At 43.2% G+C, this 16,623-nt stretch overlaps 1 protein-coding gene across 7 annotated transcripts in view; it reads right to left on the bottom strand.

Annotated features, from left to right (window-relative positions):
* Positions 1-216: 216 nt before the first annotated feature.
* Positions 217-16,623, bottom strand: part of GPATCH8 (G-patch domain containing 8) — a 105,521-nt gene continuing 89,114 nt past the window's right edge. For all 7 annotated transcript variants that reach the window (XM_045984538.1, XM_045984545.1, XM_045984541.1 and 4 more), the window contains 2 exons: positions 9,613-9,743; positions 217-6,373 (listed from right to left, as the gene is read on the bottom strand). In XM_045984538.1, the coding sequence (XP_045840494.1) occupies positions 2,485-6,373; positions 9,613-9,743 (4,020 nt within the window). In that variant the 3' untranslated portion in view covers positions 217-2,484. The remainder of the gene's footprint in view (positions 6,374-9,612; positions 9,744-16,623) is intronic.

Genomic DNA, 16,623 nt, shown 5'->3' on the forward strand with positions numbered 1-16,623 from the left:
ACCGAGAAAAAATTAACCGCGATTATTTCCTTCTACAGCAGTTTTCCCCCTTTACTCGGGCAGCCTGTCGTGAGCAGCTCCATCCCAAACATCATAAGCAACTCATTCACAAGAATCGATTTCCTGATCATTTCACAAAATGTTACTGGGGACCCGTAACGCCATCCCTTCCCAGCTTGAGCGGATGGGACAACAATCACCACAGACTCTGCCATGTTTCCACAAATCATTGGTTTATTAGAAAGTTCCTTTCCCTAATTTTACAGCATATATATCTCTATCATATGTGATAAAGTTAGATACAATCTGTAATGTTTGTAAGTAAGGATAAGTTATTATTTTTTTTTTTTTTTAAGTTTTAAAATCACTGTTCTGAAAGTTACAGAAAACTGCCCCCTGGAAGGGAGAGAGGCAGCCAGAGTATGGCTCCATCTACAAGCTAATGGGAAGCAGCACAAAAGTGTTAATACTGTATTATTTAAATATTTACATGGGCTGAAAGCAAAGAAAAATGAGTCCCTTCACTTCAAACAGGTGATTTCATCTTTCCAGTGCTAGTTATCAAGAGTGAGGCTTCTGATCAGACGAGGAGCCTGAACAGGCAGGAGGCTCAGTCACGAGCTTTGTTTGCCCAGCACTTGCTTCTCATAAACTCAAAACCTTTTTTCTACTGGGAATCTGAGAAGAAAGGCAGAACACAGCGCCTCGGGCCAAGTAAGCAGGGTTTGCTTCTTCCTGTCCAGTGACCACCCAACCAATTCTAGCCACAGGAATACGGAGGGAACTGCTAATTGCGCCAAAGATGAGACCTGCAATACAAACGGGTTGGTGTGTTAGGTCTGAGAGCCCAGGTGAAAGGCAAGAGGAGGAAGAGGAACTGAGGTGGTACTTCCTCTGGTAGGTGTCATGGAAGGAAAAAAAAGTCTTCACTGCTTCAGCTAGCCTGGGCAGAAGGCATGGAAACTATGAAGCAAAAGAATCTGCAGTATTTATAAATGTGCTCGCCTCCCCACATGGAAGGAAGAAACTGTCCCAACTCTATCGTCCTCAAGTCTACTTCTACTTCAGTTTCTAGCCAACCCAAAAGGCACATTAAAAAAAAAATTGTTAGAGGGGGCTAAGTACTAGGAAGGCAAACAGACTGCCTGGAGCAAGGCACCCAGGAAACCCAGGAAACCCCCCCCATCCCCGGACAATCACTCTGAATCTCACTGCTTCCGGAGAAAAAAGCTCTCGAATCTCTCCTTCCTCCTCTGTGGGTCTTCCTGTTTCTCTGTACAAAACTGCAAAGCACGAGGGAGATGTCTTAACTGAGGATCCCTCTGACACCCCCAGCTGGCTGCTGCCCATTAGTTCAAAAATCCCAGTGCTGGGGGCACCACTTACTGCAAATTAACTAAACGTTTCGTCCCAGCAAAAGATGTTAAACAATGTTTTTTTGTTTGTTTTAACATTTTTATAGTTCATAACTTCAAAAAATACATGAGCTTGATAAAATATACATGCTTAGTCATTTTTGCATCTAGCAGAAAACAGATACTTTATTTTTTGTTTTCATTTTATAACCTTTAAAGTTTCTTAATTCAACTAGGGCAAACATATTTACACAAAGCCACCAGAACAAGGATCACTTAAAGAGCTGGATGTAAAAAATATTATTGCAGTATACTACAAATATGGAACCTTTTTGAATATGAGCTACAAAAAGCAGCATTTACGTTTATAGAGTTCAGTGCAATTTTTTACATTTAAAAAAAAATCCTATAAATTAAGAAGGAAACATCAACATGACAGAAGAAAATACACCCTTCAGACACATGAGCTCCTCTCTGGGGAAGCACACGGGCGACTTTATGTTTCGCACAGCTTCTATTCATGATAGGGTCTTCTTTTTCTGGGATATGCAGGTATCTCTTCTGGGATGAGGGACATGAGGACAACAGGGCCAAAAGTGTGGCTCTCTGTGTGGGAAGTGGATTGAATAAAGCCTGAGTAGCATCTGGTTCCAGGTCAGACTCCCTTTCCACCTCACCCGGGATAGCACAAGGTCACCAAGGGATGGTCAAAGACACTGAGTGGGCAGGACCAGATGGACAAACTGCCGGCCAGAGAGGAAGAGAATGTTTAAAAATTTACAGAAGGGAAGAGCAGAGGATAAAAAGTAGAGGGAGGAGAGGAGTATCCAAACTTGACAGTTTGGAGATGTTGCCGCAGAGGGGTTAGGAGCACTTACTGGTGTTCCCCAGTTTGGAAACACAGGAGAGGAAGGGACAAACAGAAAGGGGGAAGGGGGAAAAATCCCTGATAGTAAAACCCAAAGCAAACCTCAAATCTAAAACCACCCCTGCAAGCCAAAACTTGATTCTTTGGCTGTCAGACACTGCCCATCCCAGCTGGTACTTGCTGGTATTAATGGCTCAACACCCCCGAGGGAAGATACATGGGTCACCTTCCCTGGCCCTACCTGGGCTCCCATCCCACAACTCATGTGCCATGGCTAGGCGGGTGCTGCAGGTCCTGACCTGAGAAGATGGGGTGAAGTAGTGGGTGAAGGTGGAGGGCGGTGGCAGCTGCCGCAGCAGGCCGGGGAGCAAGCAGGGTAGGGTAGAGGGCAGCATGCGGGACAGGATGGAAGGTGAAGGGCCCAGGATGAATGGCTGAGGCAGGAATGATATGGATGGGATGGCTAGCGAGAAAGGTGGCAGGATGACCAGGGATGATTGAGTGAGTGAGGTGGGACAAGGAAATGGGGGTTAGGTGGGGCTGGGGAATATGATGTACTTGGGCAAGTGGCTGGGGATGAGGGTGGGGGTGGATTCCAATGGCAGCAGCAGCCGCCGCCGCGTGATGCTGCAGGATGGCATGCTGAACAGTTGTGATCGAGGTGGCAGAGGCTGTGGCTGGCTGCTGAATGTGGATGGGCTGCAGGGCCGGAGTGGCTGGGGCCAGGGCAGCCGAGGCGGGGAAGGCCTTTACTTGCTTAGCCAGAAGCTGCTGCTGGATGTGCTGCTGTGCGGCCTGCTGGAGCTTGCTGTACTTCTCCATCTCCTCGGGGGTGAAGGTGATGGGCTGGCTCTCCAGGGGGGCCAGGGAAGCATCCTCAGCCCCATCAGCCGACTCAATACTAGGATCCCCACTGGGAGGTGCGTAACTGGGGAAGTGCTCAAGGTCTGGCGCTATAGGCAGCAAGCTGGATTCCACAGGGCCTGGCTGACTGCCACTATCCAAGGACTCTAGGGTGTCCCCGTCGCTGGGGTCAGGGAGGTAGTTATGGGAGATGGTGGGGTCCCCGGAATAGCAGTCCGAGTGCACTGGGGTGCCTAGTGGAGCCACAGGGTGATCAGCAGTAGCCTCCTCAGACTTTGGCTCTTCTGGGGGTGGGTCTGATAAGGGGCCAGCTGTTTCTTCTGAAGGGAACTGATGTCCAAATGGGGCATCGCTACCCCCTGGAGGCCCTTCTTCTGTCTCTGACTGTTCTTGCTCTTCCCCTCTTTCTAAGCCAGACTCTTCACATTTCTTGGTGTTGGGCTTTCGGGTAGCTGGGAGCTTCCCTATCAGTGGAAGGACAGGCTTATTGCCAAGAGACGGGGGGAGCTTGGGCCCAAAGTAACCTTGCGGGGGGTCCTTGAGCTTGAGCCCGGCTTTGTTAGGGGTGGCCAGCACCTCCTCGCTCACACTGGGTTTCCTCTCTACTTTCCTTGACTGGATCTTCTCCAGCAGCAGCTTGGCAGTGACAGAGTTCTTGTCTTCGGGGCTGCAGTCACCTTCTAACCCCCTTCCTGCACCAACACTGCTGTTCTGGGAGGGTGGGCCTGCCCCTTTCCCATCGTCTCCTCTGCCATCTTCTTTCTTCCCAGGACCTTCTCCCCGGCCTGATCGGAAATAGTGGGGAGACTGGGAGCGGTAGATTTTAGAGCGGATGAAGTCTCGACGACCAGAACGTCTTTCCTCTGGGCTTTCGTGACCCCACGACCCCTTCCTGGAACCCGATCTCTGGGAAGGGCTCCTGGTGCTGCGGCTGCGGTCACGGCTGTAGCTTCGGCTTCGCTGCCAGCTGTGGGCTGTGGTGCTGCGGCTTCTCCGCTTGCTCCGGCTGCGGCTACAGCTGCTGCTGCGGCTGCGGCCCCGGGACCGTGAGCGCTCCCTGGTGTGACTCCGAGAGCGGCTCCGGGACGGGCTGCAACTGAGGCTATAGTCATCATCGGAAGAGGAGTATTTGTGCCGTTTGGACCGGTGCTTGGAGCTGGCGTAGTCAGAGTCGTCAGAGTCATGGGAGCGCTTGGAGTGCCTTCGAGATCGGTCACTATAGTCGCTGTAACTGTCATCAGAGTAGCTGCGCTGTCTACTGTAGCAGCTCTGGTCGGAAGAAGCATCTGAGCTACTGGAGTAAGAACGCCGGGAAGAACGGTGTGAGGAATGGTGTCGGCCGGACCGGGAGCGGCTACGGGAATGCTCACTGCCTGAGTCTTCCTCCTCCTCCTCCTCCTCACTGTACTGGGATGGAGACTTTTGGTGTAGCCGGTGCGATGAAGCGTCATCACTGTCCTCATCTCCACTACTGGGGCGACTCCGGTGGCCGGACCGGCTGCTCCGTTTGGCGCTAGCTCTTCGCTGGCAGGATGCAGTCAGAGGCTCACCTCTGTGTTTCCTGCCACCGTGATCCTGGGAGTCGCCACCACCCCCACCTTCATCCTTCTTGCCACTGCCCCCCTCTTCAGCCGGGAGGGGCCTCCGCTGGGAGGCATCTTGAGCTCGCCGCCGTCGTCTGGGTGGCGCAGGGCTACCACTCCCAGGGGGTTCTGGTTTGGGTCCCCGTTCAGAATCTGCCGGAGCTGATGACTTATTCTTCTTTCGTTTTCGTTTCTTGCGCTTCTTAGACTTCTCCCCAGACTCTGTCTTAGAGCTTTTCTCTTCTGGGTCAGCCTTGTGTTTCCGTTTGTGTTTGCTTGACTTTTTGTGCTTCTTTTTCTTTTTGTGTCGGTGGGACTTCCCAGACCGTTCTTTCTTGCTAGGAAGACTCCTCCCTGTGTCCTCTGTCTCTGACCCATGGCTGCCCCCAGGTTCCTGCTTATTCAGACTGCTACAGCCAGACCCTGAAGCAGGTGCATCCATTCTGCCTCTTGAGGAATGTTCTACATTCTCTCCCCTCTCCTTGGTTTTATTTGGCTCACCAGCATCAAGGCCTTGGAGATGGTCCTTTGAGGAGCCTCCTGTATCCTTTGGTTTTTCCGTCCCTTTAGCTCTGGCATCTTTGTTCCTTGAAAGTTTAAAGTCAAAGTATAAAGGGTTACAACTGTATGAAATGGAGGGTTCTGCCTTGGTAAAAATTAAGAGTTCTGATGGCCACTGGAGGGCAGTGCTTTCATCTTTGCTCAAAACTGGAAAGAAGGGACCAGTAGGATGTTTGGGTCCCTCCTGGCTTTCTTTCCCTGCTGGGATGATCTGACAGGTTTCTTTAGAAGGGTTAGATTCGCATATTTGGTTCTCTGAACCCTTCTGACTTGGACTCTCTACATTCTGCTCACTTACATCCCCTCCTGAGGCCTTCTTTGTCTCAGCTTTGCTTCCAGGCTCTGAGGGCTCTGTGACGCTGGTTGCCATCTGTTGCTCGGGGACTTCATCAACTGTCTTCTCTGCTCCTTGGCCTGCTGCCACCTTGATACAGCCTTTAGGCTTGGGAGAACTGCTTTTTTTGCTCTCTAGGGCATTCTTTGGGTGTATACTATTATCACCTTCCATTTGTTCACTGGCTCTCATAAAGAGTAGGAAGGGGAAATTTGGTTTTACTTTGCAGTGTGCTGGGGGAATGTAGTGGTAATACTCTGGCTCTGCAGCCCCAGCTCCTTCTTCTCGCTTCATTCTTTTTAACTTAGATAACGTTGAGGCAAGGGACCCTCCATCCTGAGGGTCTTCGTCTTCTTTTTTACCATCAAGATTACTGTTACTGTCAGAGTCTCCCATCTTCTGCAGTCCTTGGTCGGAACCCTTCTCATCAGCTTTTGTTCCATCTTCAGAAGTCCCTTCCTCTGCATGGTCCTTGAAAACTGATGCTATTGATTCGAGTTTGACAGGAGCCTTCTTGGCAAAGGAAAATGACACTCCCAATTTTTGTAGTGGAGTCCCTAAATTATTCTTAATGCCAAAGCTGATGCCTTGGGAGGCTAACCCAGGGGCCTGTGCCAGTCCAGCGGTATTAGTGATTTGCACTGCAGTGAAGGGGCCTCCTTTATCTGTGGAGAATTCAGATCCCAGGCCGCAAGTGGCAGCAGCACTTGTGCCACTGTTTGTAGCTGATTCATCTTTATCATCCTCTCCACCTTCTTCATCTACAGCCACCGTGGTTGGTCTGAACATGGGACCACTTCCAGGTGCACTACACAATGGTTTAGAAAAATGAAAAAAAAGTTTAGAGGTACATTTCATACTTCTTATAGAACACTTATCTCTGGGGCACCTGGGTGGCTCAGTGGGTTAAGCCTCTGCCTTCGGCTCAGGTCATGATCCCAGGGTCCTAGGATCGAGCCCTGCATCCGGCTCTCTGCTCAGCAAGGAGCCTGCTTCCCTCCCTCTCTCTGCCTGCCTCTCTGCTTAGTTGTGATTTCTCTCTGTCAAATAAATAAATAAAATCTTAAAAAAACCCCAACACTACTTATCTCTTATGTTCCACCATTCATCCACCACTAAATGGTGGTTGTTTCCTAGCCCTGTGCTATAAAGAGAAGTTGCTCTGTGAGTTTAGGCAAAGTCTCATTCTCTTTTTCTACTAACTAGGTGTATTCCCACCACCAGCCAGTTACTACTATTTCTTCTAATCAGTCTAAAATTTAAAAAGTGAAGCTGTATCACACAGCTTAAATACTCTGTTGTCACCACCTAGTAAAGGTGAGTGCCCTATATCTTTTTTTTTTTTAAATAAGTTTGTTTATTTATTTATTTTTAAGTAATCTCTATACCTAACATAGAGCTTGAACTCGTGACCCTGAGGATCAAGTATTGTGTGCTCTTCCAACTCAGCCAGCCAGGCACCCTTGTTCTTCTTCCTTACTAAAACATCCTACCCATCAGTATGCCATCAAACATATGGCTGAACATCTACTCACAAAGGTTGTTATTTCACTCAGCTAAAAACCCTCTAATTTCCTCCATATTTTTTAAATTTTTTATTTTTAAAAATGTGGATATGGGGGGCCTGGGTGGCTTAGTGGGTTAAAACCTCTGCCTTCGGCTCAGGTCATGATCTCAGGGTGCTGGGATCAAGCCCTGAACAGGGCTCTCTGCACAGCAGGGAGCCTGCTTCTCCCCCTCTCTCTGCTAGATAAGTAAATAAAATCTTTAAAAAAATGAAAAATAAAAAAATAAAAATATGGATACTTTGAGTTTAACACAGTCAGAAACCCCCACCATGCTACTCCATGATGGTCCATGGTTAGTTTATCTGTTTCAGAAACTAAGAGTCTGTGCCTATTTCTTGGGTACCACATTAAAACGTCTGCTTTGGTTTTGTGGTAATTTCTGGGCATTCTGTACAAGGATCATGATGCTATAAACGCTTTCCCAGCTTTGAAAACAGGAACATGGAGGAGCCTCAAAGCCAGTGTTTTAAACTCATGCCGTGTCTGAAATTTTTACAGTGTGTGAACTATTCATCTGAGGTATTTTTCAAGCCAAATTCAAGAAGTGAGGAGAATTACTTATCTGTTTGGATGAATTCTTTTTATCTGATCCCTAGCTACTAGCTATCCTAAACTCAGAGACTAAATATATTTGGATAACGTGGTATCCCTTGCTATCTAGACTCTTGCTAATGGAAGATAGGAACCCAAAAGATTTAAATAGCAAGAGACACTTACACTGTATCACAAAACCTACCCCATGGCAAAGAGACCCTCAAGTTGAATAAAAACAGATTTATTTGTTCTTTTGCTTAGTCTTTGCCATGTTAACTGCTTCAACAACACTTACTATGGGGTCATGAATTAATTCTGGGACAATGAAATACCTGGTGATGGGTCAAAACCTTCTTTTATTCTCTCAAGAGATTACCTGGTCATCTTTTAACTGCTTACTTATAAAACTGAGAACTATAAGTCATCTCTGAAGGAAAACATGTATTAAAATATGTCCCGGGGCGCCTGGGTGGCTCAGTGGATTGGGCCACTGCCTTCGGCTCGGGTCATGATCTCGGGGTCCTGGGATCGAGCCCCACGTCGGGCTCTCTGCTCCGCAGGGAGCCTGCTTCCTCCTCTCTCTCTGCCTGCCTCTCTGCCTAGTTGTGATTTCTCTCTGTTAAATAAATAAAATATTAAAAAAAAAAAAAAAAAGTCCCAAATTAGAAAGTGACCTGGTATACACTTTTTATAGAGGTACCCTTGCCCTCGCAATATGCCCAAGAGGAATGCGTTATGATATAAAAAGCTGCCAAAGAAGAAATCAGAACCAGTTTATAAGCAGCTTAACTCAACATTAGAGCTCACTGGTTAATTGTTTCAAAACTCTGTTTCAAAACTCTTTGTTCTCTCCTCCAAAATGCTAGAGAAGTAAATAAGTTAAAAAAAAAAAAAAGGGATCCTGAGACAAAAATGAACTTAGTAACTTAGTAAGTCCAGGAACTTGGCTGTGAACTTTTGAAGGACACAATCATAGTTTCTCTTTCCCCTATAGCCAGTTCCTTCCTTTGGTCCTGGGCAGCCATTAAAAACAAACATGGGGGCTAAGTCTTTCTGATCAAGGCACATACCTCATGAATCCTCAGATGCTCAAAGACTGGGTCCCCCAAGACTAGTTGCTTGGAAATTCAGCCTTAGGTGGAGTAAATTCCACCAAAGGCTAAATATCAGCCCCAAACTGATAATCATCAAGAATCATGAAGGAAGATTAAAAGAACACTCAAGAATGCAGGAAGCTGCAGGAAATAAACTGATAGAATTCCCTAGGTTTCAGCGTTTAGCACAGACTGTACAGGACTTAAAAGGAAGTTGACTTGAGTCTCTGCCCCATACTGTTAAGTTATAAAACAGAATACTGGGATATATGTCCTTTTCTATAAAACATAGGTTGGAGAATGGGAACAATAATATTTGTATAATTTATTGATTCACTGAACATGTTCTACAAGGCACTTTTTTTTTTTTTAAAGATTTTATTTATTTATTTGACAGAGAGAGAGAGAGATCACAAGTAGGCAGAGAGGCAGGCAGAGAGAGAGGAGGAAGCAGGCTCCCTGCGGAGCAGAGAGCCCGATGCGGGGCTCGATCCCAGGACCCTGAGATCATGACCTGAGCCGAAGGCAGCGGCTCAATCCACTGAGCCACCCAGGCGCCCCTACAAGGCACTTCTGATGTAAAGATAATCACTCCTCAAAACGACTGCAACAAGTAAATTGTTAATTATCATCTCCCATCTTACAGATAAGGACACCGAGGCATAAAGCTTAGATAGCTAAAGTCACACAGACAGGATACGGCCTCAGAAGTGTGTATTTATAAAATCAGTGTATTATACTGTAATAACAGATAGGCTTTCAGTTTGAAAGATTTACTAATAAGGATTATAATTCTTAAATCTTAAGGATTAAAACTATCTGTAGAACCCTCTGAGAGAAAATATCCTCACCATTCAGCTTGTTTCCTCTGTTCTGCCAATTCATGAAGCCGCCGAAGGGCTTTTTCCTGTTTCTTCTCATCTTTACGGGATCTTGAAGAGACATTTCGAGCAAACTCTCTCTGCTTAAGATCTTTCAATCTCTGGGGTAACAAAAAAAAGGAAATAGAGGGTGGGTGATTTAGAATCGCTTGGGGGTCCTGAAAACAAGGCCTTTAGAATATTTACCTCAATCAGTGGTTACAGTGCTAGCGTAGAATACACTGTTATATTCTTATAGTAATTGAAAACACAATGGCTGATTACTTTGGATAAGACACTTGGAGTACCTGCATTTCTAATTAGGACAGCATCCCATTTGCTTTATGGGGCAAAATTAAATGATTTCAGAAGCAACAAGCAAATTTTAGAACACTAGGAGGAAAGAAAAGGGACTATTTAATCACCTGCTCCTCCAGGATGCAAAACTAGACAAACAGAACATGAGATAAACTGTAATAACACAAGCCAAAGAGAACAGAAAGGGGTTAGGCTAGTACAGAAAATTACCCAGGTGTAAGATCTTAAAAAGCAATGTACAGCTTACATGGGGAGGTTATTTGAGTCAAAATAACAAATAGAAAGCATACTTTTATTTCACCATAAAAAGGTGCTGTGATTTCTTTTCAGCATGAACAGTTTTCCTTTGACTATCAAACCAACCATCTTCCAATGCTCGCATGTTCAGAGCTCAGCAGTCTGACCACTTGCGTCTGATCAGTCTGCTGAAATGAGAGAGTAATGTGTATTGCTCTTTCATTCCGTCATGGCCCTGAGAGGAATATCCAGGGGATGAGGAGGGAAAATAGAGATAAGTCAGAGAATTTATTGCTTAAAATCCTGATAAAGAATGGGTTTTTCATTCTCAGAAACTATATATAATTTTCCTTAAAAACAAAACAAAACAAAACAAAACAACAACAACCAAAAAAAGAACAGTGCTATGACACACTGGTGACAAAGTCCGGACATATCTGCAATGAAGACAGAACTAAAATTATTTCCAACACACTAGATAATATAGAAAACAAAACAAAACAAAACACACACATTAGCCTATGCTTTTATAACAGCATTAGGATAAGGAATTTGACCCAATATAAAGTGGACATTGCTTTGTGGAAGGGCATGATGTGCAACAGACAGAGGAATTTTTCTTATCTAATATTTATGAAATGTGTTTTGAAATCTTTTGAATTGGGAGGGGGAAAAGGGTGAAAAGACACACACAAAAAAAGATATACAGCTAAAGACACTAGTAGAAAAACTCACTCTTGTGATCTGGGCTCCCAAATTAGAAGGATTTGCTTTCAATACATCAGCTGAAAATGTCACATCACAAAGAAAAAAAAAAAAGTAAAAATAAAACAAGAGTGAAAGAGAAAAAAAAATAAAGCAAGCATTACTACACAGGCTCTCTTAGTGAATCTGCAAACTATTATACTGAACAATCAGGGACAAAGCCATCAACTCTAAAAGGGTCGGGGAGAAGGGAAGCACCTGTACAACACATATATGTGTACATACACACAGACTGACACAGTAATCATCTCTCCTAGATAAACAGACCTATCTGAATTCAGGAAAAACAGTAATAGAACTTCAGGAAAGATCAATGCTACCTAAAAACAGTCAATCTTATTTTCATTTACCTTTATTTTGGGAATGTTCAAATAACCAACAGCCGGCAAACTATTTTACTAAAGCTGGCTATCCAGAATTAAGACTTTTTAAAAACCTCTTCAAGATGGCGAATCAATTATTTTGAATAAGTATGAATTTCAATTTCCTCCTTTCAAGGGGAATGAGGCAGAAAGAGCCTGTCAGGACTATTATACGATTATTTCGGGCTAGAAACCTAGTTTTTCTCTGCGCCAAACATTTACCAAGTTTTCTAGCCAAAATTTAAATAGAACATGTTTTTCTCATATCTGCCATCTTGTCTCTAGCCACCCCACAGGCCTCCAAAATCTCCCTGAGCCTCACTGTTTCCTTCCTTCTTACAAATATTTCATTACTTTTAGTTAGGAGTTATTTCCCAAACTAAAGGACATTGTTTATTTTTATTATTATTATTTTTATTATTATTTTTTATATAAAAATATATTTAAAAATTATATAAAAATAAAAAATATATTTATTTTTATTTATTATTATTTTTTTGATAGGCAGCAAAGCAAGGTTTATTGAGTGATGACAAAGTGATAGTACAAAGTTCCTGAGAAGGGAGGGGACCCGAGAGGGTTACCCCTAAAGGACACTATGTAAAACAATGAGCATTTTATCAAAGCCTGGAGTTTCAGGCTAAGTCAGACAGAGGTTAGGTTTTCCAGTCATTCAGCAACCATTTGATGCAACCTTGAAGTTGAAGGGATAAAACTATGTCCACATCTTCCTGAAGATGCCCTATCTCAAATTCCTACCACAACATAATTGTAGGGAGGGAAGAAAATGCGATATCAGTAAATCAAATCCGAGTTACAGCCCCATTCCAGACAAAGATACACACCTATATGGGGTATAGCAAACATTCCTAAATCACCTCTATTTATTATCTTTTTTAACTTTATTATTATCTTTTTAAAAAGATTTGGGTAATCTCTACACCCAGTGCAGGATTCAAATTCACAACCACAAGGTCAAGAGCCACATGCTCTACCAACTGAGCCAGCCAGGCACCCCCTACCTTTACAATTTAAAGTCTGATGTCTCAATGTAAAACTAGGAACCCCAGAATTCTAACCCAAACCTTAAACATGGGGCTTGGCAACTCTCCCAAATTCAAAATGTGTATTTGAGGTCTCTCAGATGAGGGCATTTTGATAATAAAAATGGATTCCTAATTCCAAGTCTTTCCTTTCTACCCAAGGTCAAACTAAATTCCCCTCACAAAGTCTCTACTCATACCTTATAAAATTTTCTTCTTTCTGAACTGTCTTAGTACTCACCTAGCAACCAAGATACTTTGTACTAACTTTGCTACCTAAAAACAGCCTCATCTAGCAACCAGCATACTTGGCACTAACTATACTCATTCCTGCCCTTCAGAAAGGCAGTCTGTGTGTAGTTTCAGAGTCAGAAAGACTTGTATCCAAATTCATTCATCACCAGCCAAGTGATTTCATCTCTCTGAGGCTCCAGTTCCCCCATTAGAAAAACAGAGCCATTCTGGCAATAGATTTATGAGGCTAAGTGTCAAAATAAATAAAAAGTACGCTGCATGTCAAAAGTGTTTAATACTGTCTCTTCCTTTTTATCTGGGGCAGAGACTATAGCTGATCTTTTTACATTTTATTTTTAAAGTAATCTCTACATCCAACGTGGAATTCGAACTCACAACCCCGAGATCAAGAGTCCCATGCTCTGCCAATAGAGCTGAGCTCCCACTTTTTTAGATTAAAAAAAAAAAAAAAATTTTTTTTTAAAAGATTTTATTTATTTGACAGGCAGAGATCACGAGTAGGCAGAGAGAGAGGAGGAAGCAGGCTCCCCAGTGAGCAGAGAGCCTGATGCAGGGCTCGATCCCAGGACCCTGGGATCATGACCTGAGCCGAAGGCAGGGGCCTTAACCCACTGAACCACCCAGGTGCCCCTAAATTTAAAAATTTTAAAAAAGATTTATTTGTTTGGAGTGCCTGGGTGGCTCAGTGGGTTAAAGCCTCTGCCTTCGGCTCAGGTCATGATCCCAGGGTCCTGGGATCAAGCCCCGCATTGGGCTCTCTGCTCAGCAGGGAGCCTGCTTCCCCCTCTCTCTCTCTGCCTGCCTCTCTGCCTACTTGTGATCTCTCTCTGTCAAATAAATAAATAAAATCTTAAAAAAAAAAAGATTTATTTGTTTGACAGAGATCACAAGTAGACACAAGGGGCAGGCGGGGGGGGGGGGCAGAACGCAGGCTTTAACCCACTGAGCCACCCAGGCGCCCCTTAAATTTAAATTTTTAAAGTAATCTCTACACTCAACATGAGGCTCAGACAGCTGACATTTATGATCAGCCCTAAAGTGCACAGAACAGTAGTAAGTCTACAGAAAGTGTCTGGTAAATGCCTGGTGAATAATTTGGCTTAAACACTGGATCCTTAATTTTTTCCCCCAAATAACTTGTTTACCATTTGTAGAAAAGTCTGACATGAAATATTCTGTCTTTTTTTTTTTTTAGAGAGGGAGAAAGCAGGGAGAGGGGCAGAAATATTTTCTTTCCTTTTTTTTTAAGAGAGGGAGAGAGAATCTTAAGGAGGTACCATGTCCACCGCATAGCTGGAGGTGGGGCATGATCTGAAAACCCTGAGATCATGATTTGAGCTGAAATCACAAGTTAATATAACATATATGGTTTTCCTAGCTATTACTCTCATCCAGTAAAGAAGTCTCATTCTTTAGAGAATCAAAAAACCTAAAATGTTAAGCCCCTCACTTCCGGACAAAATTAGGCCAGGGGTGATGAGCTGGCTCAGTTGGTAGAGCATGCCACTCTTGATCTGGGGGTCATGGGGTCATGTACCCACGGTGGGTGCAGAGATCAGTTTATTACTATTAATTTTTATTAGCGAGAGAAACAGAGAGGGGTAGAGGGAGAGAGAATCTTAAGCTGGCTAGCACACTGTGCGTGGAGCCTGACTCGGGCTTGATTTCACAACCCTGAGATCAAGACCTGAGCTGAAATCAAGAGTCAGATGTTTTAACTGACTGAGCCACCTAGGTGCCCCTAGAGATTTCTTTAAAAAATAAAAAAATAAATAAAAAATTTTAAAAAAGAATTAGGCCAAATAGGAAAAATTAAAAAAAAAAAAGATACAAATCAGAAAGTTCACAATTCCTATATAAAACGTAATTTTTGTAAAGGTAAAAAGTCCCTAATTCAGAATTAGGTTTTCCAAAGTTGGCTACTGTATTCCAAAAGCCTGGCTCATTTGCAACTGAATGTTTGTATGAAATTCTCTCTGTGTCCTATACTTTTACTTTCCTCTTAAATTCTGAAGAGGAACACAACTTCAGGTAACTTCTTCAAGGTGACAATAGGAGAATAGAGAATACCTGCCTGTCAGAGACAGAGCTCACATAAGGAGACCAAATATTACCCATGTGCCATCAATCCAAAACGTTTTGAAAGGCTGAGCAAATTTCATTCCATGCATAGAAAAAAATTCAAGTTAGAATCCAAACTGGGACACAGACTGATCTGAGGGGACATAATTAATCATCAAAGCTAACTTCAACTATGTCCTTATCTCCGAAAATTATAAAGTACGCTTTCTGAAGTATTGCTAATACCATTGCTTCTTCACTGAACTATACTAGTAAAAATTTAAGCTATGTAATACATTTTTAGCTGGACAATATTTCATTCAAAGAAAAGGGAGACTGAACACCATTCAAAATGAAAGAATCTGAAGATCCTGCTCTGAAAAACCAATAGCATGTTTCCAAAAAAGTACACATTTGCAGCACAGAACAAAATGGCCAATTCTCACTGATTTTCAATACATGGTAGCTGGGGGTTTTCATTAAATTTCCCAAAAGACCAACACTGGGGGAGACAGACCTTAACAAATAATCTAGCTCTTGAAATACCCATCGACATAACCATGGCTCTTTGAGCTGAAGACCACTTCAATGTAAATGACATTCCAGTTCTTAAAACACCGCCTGCATAGCACTGTGTTGGCAGCAAAATGTCCACTACAGACAAACTCTGGCTCCACTGTCCAACTCTGAACAAATTAAACCAGAGAAAATGAGAATCTGGTAAATCTTACCAGGTTTTTAATGTGGGTGATAAATTTGCTTACATTATCAACAATGTGCAGTATAACAGCAAGGAGTGGCACTGTGTTTGACCCAGGAATGAATGACACAAAGATACATCTGCACATAATTTCCCCCAGCAACAAAATATGGGTCTGAATTAATAAAATATTTTTTGTATCTTTTGTTGCTATTTTTTTCTAACAAAAACTGATGCTGTAAGTTTTTTTTTTTTTAATATTTGGGTATAATCTATTAGGAATAAATCTATTGTCTTTCTCAAGTTTTTTTTTTTTTAAAGATTTTATTTTTTTATTTGATAGAGAGAGAGAGCGCAGCAGGCAGAGCAGCAGGGAGAGGGAAAAGCAGGCTCTCCACTGAGCAGGAAGCCTGATGTGGGGCTCAAACCCATTGGATCATGACCTGAGCCAAAGGTAGCCACTTAACTGACTGAGCCACCTAGGCGCCCCTCTCAAGTATTTTAAATCTATTACCTCAATTTAAAGAAAAACAGGCTACCGTTTTCAGATTAAGGGTATTTCAGACATCGGAAAACAGAGAGTATCCTATTGCCACTAAAAATCCCATGTTCTAATATTTACTCAACTCTAAAGAGAAAACCTGATTTTGTCTTGTTAGGGTCAAAAGATTATCCAGTTTTTTCCTCTTACCAAACAACCCCACTCTCCCAGAAGAGGGACCCAAACTTAGTCTTCCATTGTACTAACCCTGCAATCACATACTGTTGTCCACAGCACAAAAGAAATAATCAATAAACATTTACCAAACTGGTTTCAGTTTTAAAATGAATTGTTGAGAAAGGGAATACAAGTACTTTATGTATTATTTGTTGGTTATGAACAGAAACAGGAAACAGCAAAGAAATTGTTCCCACCTCAATCTCTTTTTCTGGCTAACTTTAATCCAGTTGTTTTTTGTTGTTGTTGTTTTTTAAAGAGAATTCTCTACTGAGATCAAGAGTCACATGCTCCACCCACTGAGCCCAATTCAGCTTTTTCTGAACCTCAACCACTCCCTTTCCCCTGTGTCATCAATCCTGCATACTCCAAATCCATGCCCCCTTTTCCCAAGTTTCCTTCCTCTTTCTCATGATACAACATCAATCTCTTCTCCCTTCCCAAAGTGAAGTAATCATGCTAGCTATTACTCGTCCAGGTTTCCCGAATGCAAAGTCTTTTGGTGTTTGATACTTCTGAATGAGACCATCCAGAACATCAATC

Source organism: Meles meles, chromosome 18 (assembly GCF_922984935.1).
Source record: "Meles meles chromosome 18, mMelMel3.1 paternal haplotype, whole genome shotgun sequence".
Taxonomy (NCBI): domain Eukaryota; kingdom Metazoa; phylum Chordata; class Mammalia; order Carnivora; family Mustelidae; genus Meles; species Meles meles.